Consider the following 22,461-nt stretch of genomic DNA (forward strand, 5'->3'; position numbering starts at 1 on the left):
TCTTCATTATCCATGTAGCCTTGATTGGTGTCTGTGCATTCGAGAGAGCAAATGCTTCTTCCAGTCTTTACAGACTGGTATCAGCAGGCAAAGACCATCTGTCTATTCTCTGTGCTGACAGGATTGCTTCCAGAATCACTGTCATGCTGGGTTCAAGCTCGTTAAGGAGGTTGTTGCTAGGTCTGCAGTAGGTCTACAGTTGGCAGGCTTGTTACCAGGGGCTCAAGTGGGTATGGCTCCCACCAGGTCCCTGGGAGGGCTGCTGCCTGGTCACCGGATGAGCCTCTGGATAGGCAGGACTGGCCCTGGATCAGGGTTAAGAGGGGCTAGAACCAAGCCCCAGGGCTGTTTCAAGTTCCACAGACAAGTTTGAGGTCTGCAGACCTAGCTCTGGAGGCCTAGATGGGTCTATCTCCAGCCAGATCCCTGGGTGGGCTGGAATGGTCCATGACTGTGGCTAGAGCGACTGGAACCAAGTATAAGACCCTTCCCTTTCAGGATCTCTGGGAGCACAGACAGAGGTGCCTCCTACTGGGGCCCTGGGCTGGCAGGTCTGCTGGTAGACTATGGGTATGAAGTGGTTGGAGCCACATATAGGGCCCTTTTAGGATCTCCAGGGGTGCAGATGGGAGTATCTTCTGAAAGGTCCCTGTGCCAGTAAATCTGTTCTTGGACTGTGACTGGAATAGGTTGGAGCCCAGTTACAGGGCCCTTTCAGAATGTATAATCTGATCAGGTTTGGCAGGCTTACTTCCAGGAGCTCCCTCACCAGGGCTGGGAGGGGCTGGATCTGGTTCATTGGCCACTTCAAGGTCTACAGTTGGGATCGAGGTCATATGTCTATCATGAGATGCATGAGTGGGTGTGACTCCTCCTGGGTCCCTTGGTGTATGATGCTGGTGACAGACCCAAAGGCAAATGGGGCTGTAGCCAAGTTTTCGGGTGTACAGAACTGTTTCCGAGTTTGTGGCCAGGATCATGGTTGGTGAGTCAGCTGCCTGAAAGCAAGCCTGCCTTCTTAAAATGGCCTTTCTTGTTCATGGGCTGCACTAGCTTCACAATCTACCGGCTGGATCCCAAAGCTCCCATGAAGGCACTTTCATCCCTGGATAGATAACAAATTATTGTTGTTAGGAGGAAGGGTATATGCGAGGGACATCTTTAGCCGTTTTGCTGGCATCACTCAAGAAATGATGACTTTGAATCCAAAATTATCTCCTTAGGTATAACCACTTTGGGGAAAAACTCTAAAATTTCTGTCTTCAAGGGAAAAATATTCTATGTAGAGATTTTTCTCTAGACAAATCTGCTTCTCCAAAGACAATAAAAAGGATTTACTATCATAATATAATAGAAAAACATTCAAAAAATAAGTTAGATTTGCATTAGTTTCAAGGTAAAGAACTAACTGTTGAGAAACAATTCTTCAGGCATCTCTCACTTTTCTGCTCACCTTGAGAGCAGAGGTACAGACCGCTTTTGTTGCAGAATATCTTTTCTACAGTGAACAGTCTTAGAAAAGAAGGATATTGTTTCTCTCTGGAGATAGGTGTGCTTATTTCCCATATAAAAGTTTTAGGTTCCCTATGTCAAAAGAAAAATTGAGCCAAACAATGTTAAACAAGCAAGGAAGACTTTACTCAAGGCTATGTAATAGAGGAGAAAGACAAAAACTCAGTCTGAACTCAACAACTCTGCCATAACAAAAACCGAGATTTTTTAAAGGCTAGAGAGAGCTAGTGGAGGACCTTAGGCCTTCTGTGTTTGCTAATTGGCTTAAAAAAATAAACTTCCATTGCTTTATGAGAGGAGGTAGTTTTGCAACTTGTAGCAAGGTGCCTACCAAAGTTCCTACCCTTCACAGAAACTAGAACATAAAAACATCTTCCTTGATGATTATATTTCAAAGAGATGGTTCCTGGGTTTTTAAGAAAGATACTTCTGGCTTGTAAAACTGACCAGAGGCTTTTAAAAAGATTTACATCTCAGAGGGACAGAAAAAGAATTTACAATTACAAGTTTCCTAAAGTAAATCCTTGAAGAAAAGGGAGGTCAGCCGTCTAGAATCAAGAAGAAGTCTGTCTGAAGTTTAGTCAAGCTGAGGGAAAGGTTAAGACTGTCCTGGTCACCTGTCCTGTAAAACACACTACTGTATGTGCAGGTGTCACTGGCCCTCTCCACATTTCCCTATGGAATTTGGGGATCGACATAAATTTTGATACTCTGGCTACTGTGACTACTATAAGTAATAAATTGTCCTTTGTCTTTGACCTGGAATTCTTCTACTAGCTTCCATGAATTGTAGCAGACATTTTAGCTTGCAGTTAGTGCAAAATCTCAGACTCTTTAACAGTTCTTGACACCAAACCTGCTTAATTTAAGTAAGTAAAGGTGATAATTTTTTGAAGGTTTGTAGACAGTTTATGCCCATGAAGAAAGACTCAATAACCAGGCCTTTTGAAATAAACAGAGCAGCTCCAAAGATTCTCGGTTGTAAGATCTTGTCAATCTCTTTAGGAAATTGTCATTGTATGATTTTCAACTCCCTCTGTCTTTACTCAGGATTATAAACCCTGGGTTAGAGAAAATGTTTTGCTTCACTGGAGCCACAAGCCCACACCTGTGGCCAAGAAGATAATTCCTGTAATTCATTTCCTTAACTGTTTTACACGGAGTCAGAGAGAGAAATTTCCCTAAAGAAAGATTGTTGAACAAATCAAAATAATATTTCTCTAATTTCTATTTCACTGCTAGACTTTCAAGCATGTACACACGTGTTTGCACACACAGAGATATCTCTTCCTTTACATAATTCCAAAAATGTCCGTGTTTAATCTAATAAAGTACTATTTACTGAGCACTTAAGTGTTGGGCGCTTTTCTAGTTAAAGGGTACATTAGTGAACAAAAAAGAGTCTTTCCTTCATGGAGTCTATATCCTAGCGCAGAGAAAAAAAAAGATAAACAGTAAACAAGATGAATTAGAAAATTATATAACATGTTAGAAATTAGCATGTGCTATGGAAGAAAGGTGGAGCAAGATGAGAGAGTGGAGGTGTTGGGAGTGACGATTTTAAATAGGGTGTTCAGAGAGGCCTCATTAAGAAGGGGACATTTAAGCAAAGGAATGAAAGAGGTGAGCAAGTCAGCAGTTGCATGCACATCTGGGAAAGAATATTATGACACATACGATAGTCAGTGCAGACTTGAAGGCTGGAGCACACCTGGGGTGTTCTAGGAAGTCCAGGGAGACCATGTGCTGTAATGGAGAGATGGAAGGAGAGAGTGGTAGCAGATGAATTCAGTTATTACCCATAATGGGGGATAAAAGTAGAAGCAGAGGGACCAGTTAGGAGGCTGTTATGGTAATCCAACTGCTCGCAGATTAAGCATGATGGAGATAGAGAATTGGCTATTGGATCAAACAACACAAGGTTAAAAAAAAGTGTATTCACTACTCCTGAGAAGAGACTATCCCAAACTACAAATTAGCTGTAGTAAGGACCTGTGGGTGATGTTCATCCCTCCTTTAGTTCTAACACAGCTCTATCATCTCAATATTATGCAGCTGTTGGACTTGATGTTCAATTTAAGCACTACCATTACACTTTTCAATACAAGAACATGGAATGCAAAATAAGTTAACAGGGAAAATATTTAAAAATTTTTTAATTAAAAAAAATTTTAAAAAGTTGTTATAGTGATATAATTGTTATTTATTTACGAACAGTCTATTCATTTGCCCTTTCTATGTTCCCCTACTTCACTTAGCCTAGTACTCAGTTGGCATTTGATTAAAATATTTGTTCCTGGGAAGTTAGAACCCTTGGAGAAACTACCTTCATGGGACTGTAGATGTCTTCTCTTATCTCTAGGCATGGTAGTACAATAAAGAATGATAAAACATTCTTAACATTTCCTCTCTTCTTCTGATCTCTGTAACAAGCCTATAGCCTAATTTCCTCAGAAAGTCGGAAGATCACCCTAAGCAACACCATAATTCCTTTATCTCCTAGTTTTTTCAATAGCTTGGGAAACCTGAAATGACCAATTGTTCTCATTGATCTAATGACTCCATTATTGAAGAAGTGTTTTTCCTTTGGGGCCCAAATTCTATAGGCCAGCAGAGAATTTGGATGAAATGGAGAGAAAACTCTGGGAAGAAATTATTTTGAGTAAAATTGGAGGTTAAATATTGAGAATTGATCCCTCCATCTCACTCCTTGGGTTTCCAACAACCCCACCATATACTAATTAAAGTTTCAGATTATGTTTCTTACACAAGGTGGTATACTTCTATTTCAAGGTGTTTTCTCAAAGCTGGTGCCATATTAAATTCTTAGTAGGTCATTTCAGCACATAGAAGGCAGAATTGTGACAAACAAACAAAAATAAATCAAAATTCAGTGTTAATAAATGTCGTTGGCATTCAGGAGTGAGTGGCAGCCATTATTGATCTCTAGTTTCATAGTATTATGGTTGGAAAAGATACTTGGTGTGATTTCAGTCTTCTTAAATATTTAAGACTTGTTATATGACCTAACATATGATCTGTCCTGGAGGATGTTCTTCATGTCTTCTTGAGAAGATGGAAGTTTGGCTGTTTTTGGCTTTTGGGTCAATTGTTCTGTTTATGTTTGTTAGGTCTAGTTGGTCTAAAGTATAGTTCAAGTTCAATGATTTATTATGGATTTTCTGTCTGGATGATCTATCTATTGGTGAAAGTTGGGCATCGAAACCCCATACTACTATTGTATTGTTGTCTAATTCTCCTTTCATATCTGTTAGTATTTGCTTAATATATTTAGGTGTTCCAATATTGGGTGCACATATATTTCGAATTGCTATAGCTCCTTCATGAATTGACCCCTTTAACATTATATGATGACCTTTTTTGTCTCTTGTTCTTGTTTTGATTTAAAGTCTGTTTTGTCTGTCATCACTGTAGCTACTCTTGCTCTATTTTGCTTTCTATTTGCATGCAATATTTTTTCCCATTCCTTCCCTGTGAATCTGTATGTGCTTAGAGCTGAAGTGAGTTTCTTGTAGGCAGTATAGACTTGGGTCTTGTTTATTTATTTTCTTTTATCCATTGAGACTTTTGTTTGGAGAATTTAATCTATTTACATTTAAAATAATTATTGTTAGGTAAGGACCTACTATTACTACTTTGTTAATTGTTTTCTTACTGTTTTCTAGTCCTTTGTTCCTTTCTTTGTTCCTTATTGTCTAACATTGTGAATTGACTTTTCACAGTGGTGTGTTTTAATTCTTTCCTCTGTGTCTTTTGTGTATCTACTGGAGGTGTTTTGCTTTGTGGTTATCGTGAGGCTGAAATAGAACATACTAGGATTAAAACAGTCTATTTAACGCTGATAACAATTTTGATCACATACCAAACTCTACCATTTTATTCCCCACACCACATTTTATGTTTTTGATGTCATGAATTACATCTTTTTATGTTGTTTATCCATTAACAAATTATTGTATATATGGTTATTTTTATGGTTTTGTCTTTTAACCTTTATACCAGAGGTAAGTAATTAACATACTGCCACATTACAGTATTAGAATATTCTGGATTTGACTATATACTTACATTTACCAGTGTATTTTATATTTTCATATGTTTCACGTTAATAATTAGGATCCTTTCATTTCAACTTGAACTCTTTTAGGCATTTCTTGTAAGGCAGGTCTAGTGGTGATGAAATCCCTCAACTTTTATTTTTCTGGAAACATCTTTCTCTCTCCTTCATTTCTGAAAGACAGCTTTGCTGGGTAAAGTATTCCTGGTTGTCAGTTTTGTTCTTTCAGCACTTAAGTATATCATCTACTTTCTTACTGCCCTCCAAAGTTTCTGCTGAGAAACCTCACCCCTGGCATGGCAACTGACAATTGGGAGAGAACTCAAAACCTGGAGCTTCTTCCTGAGAAGAGAAGTGTTCATACCCCATATTGAGCACTCCAACTTTTAAAACCTGAGAGACAAGCCCCCAAAACATCTAGTTTTTAAGATCAGTGGGGCTTGTTCCTGCAAGACCCACAGTGCTGTGCTGAACCAAGGAACGGCTCTTAAAGGCCCCTTGCACAGACCCACCTACACCAAGGCACAGTGCAGAAGTGACTCTTTGAAAAGTGCCCAGACTTTATGTGAAAGAGATTCATTTCTTAATTTTAAAGCATTGGTCTGAGGGTCATGGGCCTGCCGGGATACTCCTTGGGGTCAAAGACTGGTGAGTGCCATCTTCCTGCTCTCCTGGTGCCTTGCTAAAGCCAGGGAATTAGCATCATATTTGGTTATTTTTCTTTTTGTTTCCATTTCTTTCTTTTTTTTTCTTTTTTTAAGGGTGCCATTCTTGCACTCCCCCTCTGCCTCACTCCAGCCAGTGAGATCCATCTTTGCGTTCTCCCTCTGCTGCATTCCAGAGCAGCAGTATCTCCCAGAGGGGAACTTTTACACATGTCTGGTGCCCCAGTTTTTACATCTGGTGACCCAGTTTTTGCAGCTGTACCCAGGGGATGCCCTTGATCACCTAGCTCTGGAGGCCAAGGTGGCTTGTGTTCCTGGGTCCCATGGAACTGTAACAATGGGAGACACAGTTCTTGACAGATTACCACTCCCAGGGCACTGCACAGATAGCCGACTGAAACAAACCCCTAGCCTTTTAGAGAAAGAGGCCTGTTTACTTGTCCAGGAGTTGTGGCCTAAGGAGAAATCTTGTGGTTTGACACATTATAGAGGCCTACAGAGGTGCTCTCAGGGAATGGAGGCTAGGGAACGAAATCTTTGCCTTCTTTCTCTGCCTTGCTTCAGCTTGCTGGTATCTTCCAGAAAGGTACTTATAACCTTATTTGGCTCCCTGATTTTTGCAGCTGCTGCTAGGGGCCACCTCTACATCACTTGGCTCTGGTGACCAATGAGGCTTGTCCTCATGGGTCCCACAAAACTGTATCCAATACAGAAAGAGCTCTTAACAGCTACCACCACCAGGACACAGCAAGAAGCAACAGACCTAGGAGCTCAATCTTTCTGTGAAAGAGGCCTGTTTGCTTATCATTATAGCTTCAGCCTGAGGGGCAGGCTTCAAATTAAACACACATTTAAAGGCTGACTGTTCACTTTTCCTTAGACCTCAGTGATCAGACACTAGCTTTGCACTCTCCCTTTGCCATTCTCCAGAGAGCCAGCATCTCTCAGAGGGGAGCTCTTATATGTGTCTGGCACACCAGTTTTTATGTCTGGTGCCTGTTTTTTTGGCTACTGCCCAGGGGATACCCCTTTATTTGCCAGGTTCTGGTGGCCAGAGGGGCTTGCATTCCTAGGCAGGTCAGCATTCCCTGGGCAATGCATAGACATCAGACTGAAACACATCTCCAGTCTTTCTGTGAAAAAAAAGCCTAGGGCTTTGGCCTTAGGGGAAAGCTTAAGGTTAGACACACATTTAGATGCTACAGAGGTGCTCTTAGGGAATGGAGGCCAGAGGATGCCATCTTTGCACTTCCCTCTGCCTCACTACAGCTTGCCAGTTTCTTCCAGAAAGGAGCTAAGGAATACACAAGATAAAAAGATGCAAAATGTGACATCAAAAACATAAAATGTGAGAGATGGAGAGTAAAAATATAAGGCTTTAGAATGCATTCAAACTTAAGTTGTCACCAACTCAAAAAAAGACTATTATAAATATAAATTGGTATATATAAGCCCTATGGTAACCACTAAGCAAAAATCTACAGTAGAAACACAAAAGACAATGAGAATGGACTCTGAGCATATCCCCTGAGAAAGTCATCAAACCACAAAGAAAGAGAACAAAAGAAGAAGGAAGGAACAGAGGAACTACAAAACAGCCAGAAAACGATTAACAAAATGGCAACAAGTACCTACCTATCAGTAATTGTTTTAAATGTAAATGGACTAAATTATCCAATCAAAAGAGACAAAGTGGCAGAATAGATTAAAAAAAAAAAAAGCAAGATCCATGTATATGTTGCCTGTAAGAAATTCACTTCAGGCATAAGGACATACGTAGAGCAAAAGTGACGGGATGAGGAAAGATATACCATGCCAATGGAAACCAAAAGAAAGCTGAAGTAGCTATACTTATGTCAGACAAAGTAGACTTTAAAACAAAGACTGTAATAAGAAACAAAGAAGGGCATTACATAATGATAAAGGGGTCAATTCAACAAGAGAATATAACATTTATAAACATATATGCACCCAACATAGGAACATCTAAATATGTAAGTAAATATAAACAGACTTAAAGGGAGAAATAGAGAACAATACAATAATAGTAGGGGACTTTAATACCCCACTTACATCAACAGATAGAACATCCATACAAAATCAATAAGGAAACATCAGCTTTAAATGACACATTAGACCAGATAGACTTAATAGATAAATACAGAGAAGTCCATCCAAAAGTGACAGAATATACATACTTCATAAGTGCACATAAAACATTCTCCAAAGTAAAGCATATATTAGGCCACAAAACAAGTCTTAACAAATTTAAGAAGATTAAAATTGTATCAAGCATCATTTCTGACCACAATTGTATGAAAATAGAAATTAATTACAAGAACAAACCTAGAAAAAGCACAAATATGTGGAGACTAAACCACATGCCACTGAATAACCAATGGGTCAATGAAGAAATCAAAAGAAAAATTAAAAAATACCTTGAGACAAACAAAAACGGGACTACAATATATCAAAACTGATGGAATGCAGCAAAAGAAGTTCTAAGAGGGAAGTTCAAAGCTATAAATTCCTACCTCAGGAAACAAGAAAAAATCTCAAATAAATGATCTAACTTTACACCTCAAGGAACTAGAAAAAGAACAAATGACACCCAAAATTAGTATAAGGAAGAAAATAATAAAGATCAGAGCAGAAAGAGATGAAATAGAGACTGAAAAAACAATAGAAAAGATCAATGAAATCAAGATCTGGCTCTTTGAAAAATAAACAAAATTAACAAGCTGTTAGCTAAGTTCAACAGGAAAAAGAGAGAGGGCAAAGATATATAAACTCAAAAATGAAAGAGCAGGCATTACAACCACAGAAATACAAAGGATCATAAGAGATTTTGATGCCAAAAAATTCTATGCCAAAAAATTGGACAACCTAAAAAACATTATAAATTCCTAGAAAGATACAACCTTTCAAGATCGAATCATGAAGAAACATAAAATCTATACAGACCAATTACTAATAAGGAGATTGAATCAGTAATTTAAAAACTCCCTACAAACAAGTCCTGGACCAAATGACTTCGCTGGTGAATTCTACCAAACATTCAAAGAATTAATGTCAATTTTTCTCAAATTCTTCCAAAAAATAGAAGAGGATGGAATACTTCCAAACTCATTTTATAGGGCCAGTATTACCTTGATACCAAAACCAAACCAAAATATCACAAGAAAGGAAAATTACAGGCCAATATCCCTGACGAACATAGATGCAAAAATCCTCAATAAAATATTAGCAAATTGAATTCAACAATATATTAAAAGGATCATACACTATGATCAAGTAATATATATTCAAGGGAATCAAGGATGGTTCTACACCCACAAATCAATCAACATGACACACTACATTAACAAAATGAAAGATAAAAATCATACGATCATCTCAATAGATGCAGGCAAAGCTTTTCACAAAACTCAACATCCATATATAATAATAACTCTAAACAAAAGTGGGTACAGAGGGAACATACCTCAACATAATAAAGGCCACATATGACAAACTCACAGCTAATATCATACTCAGTAGTGAAAAGCTGAAAACCCTTCTTCTAATATCAGAAACAAGACAAAGATATCCACTCTTGCCATTTTTATTTAACGTAGGGTTGAAAGTCCTAGCCAGAGCTATTAGACAAGAAACAACAACAAAATGCATCCAAACTGGAAAGGAAGAAGTAAAACTGTCAGTATTCATGGGTGACATGATACTAGACATAGAAAATCCTAGACCCCCAGCAAAAAAGTGTTACAACCAATAAATGAATTCAGTAAAGTTGCAGGATACAAAATCAATATACAGAAATCTCTTGTATGTCTATACACTAATGATGATATACTAGAAAGAGAAATTAAGAAAATAATCCCATTTACAGTTGCATCAAAAAGAATAAAATATCTAGGAATCAATTTAACCAAGGAAATGAAAGAGACCTATACACCAAAAACTATAGGATATTGATGAAAGAAATTGAAGAAGGCAGAAAAAAATGGAAAGATATTCTGGAATCATGGAATAGAAGAACTAATATTTTTAAAATGTGTATACTATCCAAAGTTATCTATAGATCCAATGTGATCTCTATTAAAATTTCAATGGCATTTTTCACAGGGCTAGAATAAACAAGTCTAAAATTTGTATGGAACCACAAAAGACCTCAAATGGCCAAAGCAATATTGAAAAGGAAGGATAAAGTTCCATGGTTTCAAACTATGTTACAAATCTATAGTGGTTAAAACAGTATGGCATTAACATAAAAACAGATGCATGGATCAATGGAACAGAATAGAGAACCCAGAAATAAACCCTGAATATATAGTCAATTAATTTATGACAAAGGAGACAAGAATATACAACAAGGAAAGGGCAGTCTTTTCAACAAACGATTTGGGGAAAACTGGACAGCAACATGCAAAAGAATGAAACTGGAACACTATCTTACACCATGCACAAAAATTAACTCAAAATGAATTAAAGACTTGAGTATAAGACCTGAAACCATAAAACTCCTAGAAGAAAACATAGGCAGTATGCTCCTTGATGTCAACTTGGCAATGATATTTTGGATTTGACACCAAAAGCAAAGGCAACAAAAACCAAAAATACAGCAGTGGTACTACACAAAACTAATAAGTTTCTGCACAGGAAAGGAAACCATCAACAAAACGAAACAGCAACCTACTGAATGGGAAAAAATTGCAAATTACGTACCTGATAAGGGGTTAATATTCAAAATATGTAGAGAACACATACAGTTCCTTAGCAAAAACAACAACAACAACAACTGATTAAATAATGGGCAAAAGATACGAACAGATATTTTTCCAAAGAAGACATATAGATAGTCAACAGGTACGTGAAAAGGTGCTCAAAAACACTAATCATCAGGGAAACGCAAAACAAAACCACAATATCACCTCACATTTGTTAGAATGGCTATTATCAAAAAAACAAAAATAATCCTAGTGAGGATGTGAAAAATAGGAACCCTTGTGGGAATGTACTCTTCTTGGGAATGTAAATTGGTACAGTCGCTATAGAACAGTATGGAAGTTCCTCAAAAAAATTAAAACTAGAGCTACCATATGATCCTGCAACTCCCCTTCTGAGTATTTATCTGAAGAAAGTGAAAATACTAACTTGAAAAGATATGTGCAGCCTCATGTTCTTTACAGCATTATTTACAATAGCCAAGGTATGGAAACAACCTAAGTGTCCATCAATGGGTGAATGGATAAAGAAAATGTGTTATATATATATACAATGGAATACTATTCAACTATAAAAAAAGAATGAAATCTTGACATTTTCAACAATATGTATGGATATTAAGGGCATTCTGTTATGTGAAATAAGTCAGGCAGAGAAGACAAATACCATATGATCTCATTTATGTGGAATCTAAAACAAAACCAAAAGTAAAAGAAAAAACAAAGCTCAAAGATACAGGGAATAGAGATCGGTGGTCGCCTAAGGTGGAGGGTGGCAAGTGGGTGGAATGGGTTAAGGGAGTAAAAAGGTACAAAATAAAGGTAGGGTTATAAAATCAATGCATGGGGATGTAACGTACATCATGGTAACTAGAGCTCGTAATACTGTACTGAATGTTTGAAAGTTGCTAAGAAAGTAAATTTTAAAAGTTCTAATCACACATAAAAATATTGTAACTGTGTATGGTGATGGATGTTAACTAGACTTATTGTGGTGATCATTTCACAATACATACAATTATCAAATCATTATGGTGGACACTTGAAACTAATATAACATTGTATGTCAATTATACCTGAATAAAAAAAACCTGTTTCATGATAGAATTAAGAACTAAGTATATGCTTTTGGAATGAATAAATATGCAAATAGCGTCTCCAGGCCCTCCAACTGAGTACTTCCACACTGGATTGCATCCCCCAGATTTGCTTTTGCTGTTGTCACTGCTGGACCTACACCAGTCCATTGCTCTGTCACTTCGAAAAACATATTCTTCTCCTTTGGAATAGAGGCTGGAGTGCAAGGTAGAAAAGCATGGGAATTCTTGCCTCCAAGCAAAGGATGAAAATCAGGAACTACAGGAGAATGCCCATGGGAGAGGGTTAACAGTGTCCAGCATCTTCTAGATTTTTAACGAGTTACCTCACTGGGGCATATAAAATAGGAAACTAGCAAATTCCCCTAGTCTATTGCATGGTTTATCTTTTGGCAAAAGAGCTGTGAGGTCAATTTTCCCCCTGGATCGTAGTTTCTAATTGAGGGAAGGCAGGACCTGTTTCAGGAGGAATATGGTAATGACTCCCTAGGGTGCTGGGTAGAAAAATTACCAATTACCACTAATGTTCATAACCAGAGAAATGCCTATTAATAATACTCATCAAGGTTTAGCTGGGTCAGTCCATTCAGAAGAGACACAATGAGCTCTGTTCAGGGAATATGATGGTGAGTTTTTTGTTACTGGTGGTTTTTTGTTAACTGTAAAATTTTAAGAGAATGGGAGGAAGATCTGTAATACACTAGGAATGGTGCTATTTGTGGCAAAGTTCTTGGGCATTTCCTTAAAGGTCCTGGGCCGTGATTAGGAGATAGGACAACTGGATTCCACTGTACCCTAGGATTCACATTTTGGGGAAAGTGAAACTTTGACATTGGTGACTTGTTTTTCCTTATGTCATAAATAGCTTCAGGAATATGACTCATTAAATGATCTAAAATCTTATAGCACATTTATGCTAACTCATAGATAATAACTAGTTATACCTTTCCTTTTATATTCAATTCAGAAATTATTGAGATCTTTTTAGAATTGTGATCTATATATAATGATAGTGAAGGATTGAGGGGTGATAATAGGGAAAGTAGCTGGATGGGAAAACAAGATAGTGCTCAGGTTGAGGTCTTAAGATTAAAAAAGGAAAACATTAGAGATGTTGCAGAATGGTCATAGAAGATATCCCTAGTATCAATTTCAAGAAGGAAGAAAAGAAGGAAATAATTAGGGCTCCTTATGTGTAATTCTGGGCTACAATTTTTACTTATCTGCTCATTAATCCTCATAATATCCCAAACTGCAGAAAAGAAAATTGAGATTTAGAATGATTTAATATTTTCTCAAAATAATGCTACTAAAATAAATATGTGAATTTGTGCCTTAACTTCCTTGCTCATTTAACACCTCTATCAGCCACATGACAAATACTTATGAATCAGTTACAATGATTTATTCTTGTATTAATTTGTGTAATCATTGATTTTCTCACATTGATTTTGGATATTTGTTATTTGCTAGGAACTCTGATGCTCATGGGCTTGGAGAGATGCATGTGAATACATGGTGCCTGGCACATAAACTTTTGTCAAATGAACAACAACATGGTCTTTGTTTTCCAAGAACTCGAATATTCCTGGGCAAGAGAATTATCTAAAATGTGAGAGGTTCTAGAATTTATGTTTCACGAGGGCAGGAATCTTTTTGTTCACTGATGTATCGCAAACACCTAATGGAGTGGTTGTGACTTAGTATGTACTCAATAAATAGTTTTTCAATTGGAAAAAGTGCTACAGGAATGAGACTTGAGAGCAAATGATTTGCTCTTTCCTGAGAGTTCAGATGATCTGCCCTAAACAGGAAAAGGCATTGCTGTGATATGACATGGCTCACTGAATGCTCAATGAACTACATGAAGTTCCGTGTGATTAAAATATTGGGATAAAATGTGGGAGATGGAAGAGATGAACTTGGAGTGTAGTGAGAAACCAGATTATCAATATCTCACCCTCCCCTTTTTTTTTTGCTAAAGAGTTGGGAACATTATAAAGTTTGCAGAGATCATTACAAGGTTTTGAGTAAGAAGGGAATTGATTAAAAGAAAATTTTAATGTCTCTGCATTCACCACTTCTTCCCAGTTGAACTGTTTCAATTCCCACTTCGCTATTTATTCTCCTATTTCTTGCCACCTTTTCCAAGCTGTTTGTGTCTGCAATGCCACGCCTCTCATTCTCAAGACCCTGTGTCCTTGCTTCCCAAAGAATTCTTGAAATAATCTCTTCCAGATGACCTTCCCAGGTCAAAAGCAGTGGAAGCAAAAATCGATAGACTCCTGCCTTGAATGGATTTGTCCCTTCTAATTTCCTCTTCAGGCCCTACTATGAGATAGGAAAGGCAAACAATATTGACAATAAACAGTATCGTGGATATTTATTTTTCTTTTTAGAAACCTGAATGTCTTCAGATTCCAGAATTCTGCCTGTAGAGAAGAATCAATCTTGTTAAAAACACCAGATATGGGAACCAGGGGGCCTGAAGAGGTAAAGAAAGCTCATTTTCCAAAAAAGCCATCAGTCCATTGTGTTGTATATCGTGTGTTCATAGCTCCACCTGCAAGACAAAGTAAGAAATATCATTTAATTGCCACCTGGCGTGCATGAGCACATGCACACACACAGACTGAAGCAAAACGTTCACTTTAGATAAGGGCTACTCCTACCTTGTGTACTTCCCCCAGTGTCTTCTCTGCTTCTCTCATCTATTCTATTTGGATTTTAAAACTGCAGGTGTTGACCACTAACTTGATTCTATAATCTCAGTGATGGAATAAGCACAAGGTTTCAAAATGACTGTCTTAGAATGGCTGATTTGTTTAGAAAGGAAACAGCAAGGAAAATAATAGCCAAAGAAAATAACACCAGTAGTAGCACGTCTTCTATGTAGTAGGTGCCATTTTAAGCACTTTACATACACAAAAACATTTACTCCTCACATCTACTCTTGTCCAGATGAAGAAACTTTAACAAAGACAGGTGAAGTAACTTGTCAAGGTCACATAGTCACCAAACGGAAGAACTGGCACCCAAATTCAAGTTGCTTATCTTCAGATCCTACACTTTCATCCCTCACATAATACAACCTTCTTAAACCTAATACTAGGAGACCATATTTGACTGCCAAATTTTCCTTACCATAAATATAACTTTCTGCAGAAATCTGTTATGGTAGAGTAGCTTTTCAAAAATGGAATTACTGGAAAAAAATGGAATGGCTGTACTTTAAGAGTTTTTGATATATTTTGCTCAATTTCTTTCCCTAAATTTATAACCAATTTGTAATCCTATTAGCAAATATTTCTGTTGCTGGTCATGTAATCCAAATCACTACTACTAATTTGTTGAGGGTCTAATTTTAACATGCAGTATATTTATATATATTTATATAGTTTGTATTTATAATATATAATTTAAATTTATATAAATATAATTCATGTTTGTGTATATATTTTGGTAAAATAATTTAGCCCTATATTCTAATATGTAGAATATAATTGACACTATTTTGTAGAACTTATTTTATTTTACTTTGTATTTACTCTTTGACCCAACAATTGCTTAATAGTGTCTTAAAATTATCAGATGGAAGAGCCTTTTTACTTTATTATCCATTAGCAGTTCATTACATGGGATTAGGAAATATGTTTGTATTCTTTTCAATTTGTGACATCGCATGACATTTTTGTTGTGACTTAAAATATAGTCAATATTCATAAATATTTCCTGCACTTTGAAAAGAAAGTATATCCTCTTTTATTGGAATACAAAGTTCACTATCCTATAAGAAATACCTTACTAATTTTGCTGTTTAGGTTTCCTAAATCGTTAGTTATATTTTTCTTCTCGATTTGCTTTGACCAGAGAGCTTTATTAAAACTACTCATTATTAGCGTGTCTACCTGTTTCTGCTTGTAAATCGTCTATAGGTTCTTTCTTATGAAGGTTGTACCTCTATTTTGGGGGGCCACAAGTTCAAATCTATTGTAATTTCATTGTGAATTGTAGATGTTAGCATTAAAAGTATCTTTTGTTGTTTTTGTTGTTGTTCATGTAATGCTTCTGGTCTGAATTTTAAACTGTCAAAAATCAAGGTCATAACCCTTGATTTTTTGGTTTCTGTGTGCTGGGTATAATTTCTCTGCTCTTCATGTTTTACCCTTCCTGAATCATTTTGTTATAGATGTGTCTTATATAATGCACAGAGTTAAGTTCCGCTTTGAGAATATATCTGATTTTTTAAATCTTTAGTCCTTTTTCTTAGGCATTCACTATTTGTTTGATCAGTTTTAAATGATAGCAATTGTGTCTCATCTATTACTTGTGGAGTAGTAAATAAGCTTTTGCTACTTCACCATTTCTCTGTTCTTTCTCTTCTTATTTTTTAAATGTGCTACTCTTTCTTTGTCAAGTACATAACATTTACATGCTACTTGAATCTACAGTTAAGTATATTTAGTTAAAGTCCACCTCTAGACCATTGGCCAAAGATGCACCAGACATCACTGGGTGAATAGATGTCTTCATCTAATGACTTCATCAAGAAAAGTTAGTGGTTTTAATATTCTTGAAGTTTTACCATATTTAAAACTATTTTGCTATATCTTTTGTATATGAGGACAGTATGTCTATGAATAAAATCTTGGATCAAACCTTCCTTCCTTGAATTTCTTGAAAATCTCCACACTCTCATCATGCATGGTATATTGCTGCCGAGGAATATGATTTCTACATAATTTTCTTTTTATTGTTAGTGATCAGCATTTTTGCTCAAAGGCACAGATCACTTTTCCTTATATTTAAATATAATAATAAGGTGAAAGGATGACAGATCATTTCAACGTGTAGATGCTGATCTTTTTTTATTTCAGGGAAGTTTTCTTTATTAGTTTTAAATATTGAGTTTGTTTTATACAGACTCCAATTCTGTGCATGTTGCATCTGCTTTGCCATTCTTCTATGTCTATTATTTTCTCTCTAATCTTTGAAAGTATTTCTCTCTTTCATTAACTATATTTAATTAATGTTGGTTAGTTTTGCTAGAGTTTTCTTCTGTTTGTGGCTGTTTTTGTTATTTTTTTGTCATGTTTTGTTGTAGAGCTGTCATTTGCTGAGTTCTATCAAATGTTTGCATGATTTGAAGTGTTTTCAAGTCTTTAGTTTTATTCTTCCTTTTTTGTGTGTTCTAGTATGTTTTACACCATGTTGCTTTGGGCTTTTTTCTTTTTCCTAATCCTTCATCAAAGATAGATTTCTCTCAGGCCAATATTCATTAACACATTGAAAAAGACTTCAAAAGTACTCTAAGTTTCTTTGCATTTTTACTACAGAAAAGACTATAGCAAACTTTGACCCCAGTTTACATTGCTTTTCATGCCCCTATGCCTCATATACAAAGTTTGTTCTAAAGGTAGTTTATGTATCAGAATTAAGTTACTCTACAACGGACCACATTTTGATCTAAGCATGGTGGACTCCACACATATCTATAAACAGAGATGTTGATGGGTAAGGGAAGTGAAAATTAAAGATGATAGGGATAATTCTAGTTACTTAGGAGTATAGCTATGCCATATATAAATACAGATAATGAGACTTTTGGTCTTATCAGTTTGAATCAGCTGAAAAATAAGTTCTTATCTTTATTGAATGTCTATATGGTGGCTGTTCAAGGAGGGCAAACATGAAATAAATAGTTGTTTTCAACCTGACTTTAACCCATCTGTATTGAATTCGATAGAACCTCTTTCTCAGTATTCTTCAGTTATCTGATATTCTCTTCTGTTTTTTGTATATATTTATGGCTATATTACCTGGGGCTTGGAGATAGAATTGGGCATTACTGGCATGGTAAACTCTAAGTTTTCAGACTAGAAATAATTAATTATTTAAATAATTAATAATTAATTAAATAAAATAAATAATTAATAATTTAAAATTATTTTACCCCAAATTTTTGAATATATGATGTGTTCCAGAAGCACATGAAGATCCCAGGGAAAGACTCAACTGATGAAAATTAAATGAATCCTAATGTCCCAAATGTTTTTATTTAGTGATTAAAATACACTCATATATGAAAAATTAAATAGTCAATATTATATCTATGAATTTCCTCCAAAATAACCTTTTTAAAATAGCTTAATATACCATGAAATTCACCCATTTTGATTGTAAAAATTAATAGATCTGCATAATTGTCACCACAATGCAGTTTTAGAACATTTTCATTAACCCAGAACGATACTTCTTGACTGTTGGCAGTCAAATCCTATTTGGTCCTATTCCCAGGTTGCTACTAATCTGCTTTCTGCTGACGTAGATTTTCCTTTCCTGGACATTTCATATGAATAGAATTTGAAATGTGTAGTCTTTTGCACCTGGCTTCTTTCATTTAACATAATATTTTTGAAGATCATTTATATCATGGCATGTACCTATAGTTCATTTCTTTTTATTGCTGAATAGTATTCAATTTCATGGCTATACTAAATTTTGTTTATCCATAAATTCACTTTTTCATAGACAATTGGATAGTTTCCTTCTTTTGTCTATTATGAATAATGCTGTTATGAACTTTCACATAAAGGTCTTTGGGTGGATAGTATTCATTTCTCTTTGGTTTATTCCTAAGAATGAAATTCTCAGGTATATAAGTCATTAGGCAAGTTTGTTTTACCATTAAAAAAAAATTAGGTGTTTGTTTTACCATTTTCAAAAGTGACTGCATATTTACATTTCCATCAGCAATATGAGAGTTTCAGTCTCTCTATATCCTCACTAGCACATTTTAGTGTCTATCATTTTAGTTAAACTCATTCTAGTGCATGTGAACAGTCATCTCGTTGTTGTATTTTCTATTTCCCTAATGACTAATGATGTTGCACCAATTTTCATATACCTATTAGCCACTGATACACTTTGATGAAATGTCTATTGAAAGTGTTTGCCTATTTTTTGAACTGCGTGTTTCTCTTATTACTTAATTGTAAAAATTATTTATATGTTTTTGATACAAATCCCTTATCAGATACATATTTTGCAAATACATTTTCCTCTATGTGTGGTGCTCTCTTCATTTTCATAATGGTGGCTTTTGAAGCGTATATTTCTAGACTCTCAGTTCTATCCATTGATCTATATGTATAAATACATGCAAGTACCATACTTTCTCGATTACTACATCTTTAGAGTAAGTTTTGAAATCCGAAAGTATAAGTCCTCCATCTTTACTCTTCTTTTTCACAATTATTTTGGCTATTCTGAATCCTTTTCATATACATTTTATGATCACTTTGTCAATTTTTTTTAAAGCTTGTTTATTTACTTATTTATTTATTTTTTAGCGAGGAAGATTGTCCCTGAGCTAACATCTACACCAATCTTCCCCTATTTTGTATGTGAGATGCCACCACAGCATGGCTTGACAAGTGGTGTGTAGGTCCACATCCAGGAACCCCAGGCCACTGAAGCAGAGTGCGGGAACTTAACCAATATGCCACCAGCCCAGCCCCCACTTTGTCAATTTTTACAAGAAAGTCTGCTGCGAGTTGACAGAAATTAGGCTGAATCTAAAGACCAATTTGCTCAGAACTGCCTCATAATAATATTGAGTCTTTAAAGCCAAGGAAAATGATATCTCTTCATTTATTTAATTCTTTTTTAATTCCTCTCAACAGTGTTTGGTAGTTTTCTGTGAATCTGTCCTGCTCCTCATTTGTTAATTTTAATCCTAAATATATTTTTGATAGTATTATAAGCAGAATTGTGTTGTTTCATTTTTGGATTTTATGTTGCTAGTAGAGCCAGCCCTGGTGGTCTAGAGGTTAAGATTTGGTGCTCTCACCATTATGGCCCAGGTTTATTTCCCATTCAGGGAACCACGCTACCTATTTGTCAGTTGCCATACTGTGATGGGTGTGAGTTGCTGTAATGCATAAAAGCTATTCCCCTGGTATTTCAAATTCCAGCAAGGTCACTCATGGTGGATAGATTTCAGCAGAGCTTCCAGACTAAGACAGGCTAAGAAGAAGGACTAGGCCACCCACTTTGGAAAAAAGAAATTAGCAGTGAAAACCCTCAAATAAAAGTAAAGCATTGTCTGATATAGTGCTGGAAGATGGGAGGATGGCACAAAAAAAGACTGGACAGAGTTCCACTGTACTGTATATAGGGTCTCTAGAAGTCTGAATCCACTCAATGGAACCAGTAGCAACAAAAGTTGTAGTAGCCAGAATAATGGCCCTCCAAAAACGTACGTGTTATAATCTCTGGAATACATGAATAAGTTTGGTTACATGAAAAAGAAGAATTAAAATTGGAGATGGAATTAAGTTTGCTGATCCACTCATTTGCAGATAGATTTTCCTATATTATTTGAGTGTGTCCATGAAGTCACAGGGTTTTTAAAAAGTGGGTTAGTGAATCAGAGAATCTAGGTACTGAATACGTTTTATGTCTTCCCTCTTTTTCACAGGTCACAGCAGAAAACATCACCATGGTCACTGAATTCTTCTTGCTGGGTTTTTCGAGCCTTGGTGAAATTCAGCTTGCCCTCTTTGTGGTTTTTCTCTTTCTATATCTAGTTATTCTCAGTGGTAATGTCACTATTGTTAGTGTCATCCGTCAAGATCAAAGCCTCCACACTCCAATGTACTTCTTCCTTGGCATTCTCTCAACATCAGAGACCTTCTACACCTTTGTCATCCTTCCCAAGATGCTCATCAATCTCCTCTCTGTGGCCCAAACAATCTGCTTCATCTGTTGTGCCATTCAAATGTTCTTCTTCCTTGGTTTTGCTATTACCAACTGCCTACTATTGGGAGTGATGGGTTATGATCGCTATGCTGCCATCTGTCATCCTCTGCATTACCCCATCCTTATGAATTGGCAGGTGTGTGGAAAATTGGCAACCGCTTGTGGGATTGGAGGCTTCTTGGCTTCACTAACAATAGTAAATTTAGTTTTCAGCCTCCCTTTCTGTGGTGCCAACAAGATCAACCATTACTTCTGTGACATCTCCCCAGTCATTCATCTGGCTTGCACCAACACAGATGTTCATGAATTTGTCATATTCATCTGTGGGGTTCTTGTACTTGTTGTCCCCTTTTTGTTCATCTGTGTTTCTTATAGCTGCATTCTGAGGACAATCCTAAAGATTCCGTCTGCTGAAGGCCGAAGGAAAGCTTTTTCCACCTGTGCCTCTCACCTCACTGTTGTTATTGTTCACTATGGCTGTGCTTCCTACATCTACCTGAGGCCAACAGCAAACTATGTGTCCAGCAAGGACAGGCTGGTAACGGTGACATACACCATTGTCACTCCATTATTAAACCCTATGGTATACAGTCTCAGAAACAAGGATGTACAAGTTGCTCTCAGAAAAGTGTTGGGGAAAAAAGCATCTGTACAATTGTATAATTGAAATATTGTTATATTTTAGATTCTATGGTAAATAATGCCCTGCTTTTTTCATGCATATTATGTATATAACCAATTCATTGAAATGATAATTCTCTATAAGATGCATATCTTAAAATATATTTTTTTCCTCACAAGTCCTTTAAATTATTTTTCAGCTTCTGAGGTGAGATCTCAGGATATCCTTCAAATTTCACTTATTCAATTCACTGGAATAACTGAAACACTATGCTTCATTTAGTGCTAAAATTTTCTCCTTTCTCTGGTGTTAGTATTCTTTAATTCATGAGGCCTACATTGGGGCCAGGGAGGTTCACTTATTTATTAGCTCTGTCAGCCACCACTTCTCTCACTGCTGGCTTTCATGACCAATCTTCAAGGTTTGTGTCGGGGAGAGGGAACCAACAGGTGGAAGAATGTTCTTACTTGACTGTTACAGTCATGTTCTGGCAATGGTGCTCTCAGGACCTTGCAGATGTTGGACACTGAGTCCTTCTTATGCACTGAGATTTCATGGGTTTCTGGAAGCATTTCCTACTTGGAACTTTTACTACCTTTCTTGTGACAGGGTTGAAGCTGTCTCTGGCTGACAGCTTGTCAACTTACCTCTTAACTCTGAGAGTTCTCCACATCTCTTTTAGAGGTCATCTTGGGCAAATCCACTTTAACTGATTTCAGATTGACTTTTTCTCTCAACTGGCCCATATCTGATCTGAAATAAAATTTTGTGCTTCCTTGCCTCTCCCACAGTCCAATGAAGTGCAGACATCTCTCTCAGCTCTGGTACTTCACACCAATAGCCACAGACTCCTACATTCAGATTTCTCACGTAGAATAAGATACCAATCCTCTCTGTACCTTTGACTCTAGGTGGCACAAAGTTTTGAAGTGGTACTCCTTATGAGAGAATATGAAGTGTCAAGAACTCCAATAGCTTCCTCCAAAGAATGTATTTCAATATC

General features: G+C 36.5%; 1 protein-coding gene across 1 annotated transcript; it reads left to right on the forward strand.

The window, feature by feature from the left end:
* The first annotated feature begins 845 nt into the window (after positions 1 to 845).
* LOC106835782 (olfactory receptor 10R2) lies at positions 846 to 21,503 on the forward strand. The gene is given in 4 exon segments (XM_014848392.3): positions 846 to 985; positions 6,352 to 6,841; positions 20,518 to 20,547; positions 20,550 to 21,503. Coding segments are annotated over 4 exon segments (1,614 nt in total).
* The last annotated feature ends 958 nt before the right edge of the window (positions 21,504 to 22,461 follow it).

The sequence above is a fragment of the Equus asinus genome, chromosome 25 (assembly GCF_041296235.1).
Source record: "Equus asinus isolate D_3611 breed Donkey chromosome 25, EquAss-T2T_v2, whole genome shotgun sequence".
NCBI classification, from domain to species: Eukaryota; Metazoa; Chordata; class Mammalia; order Perissodactyla; family Equidae; genus Equus; species Equus asinus.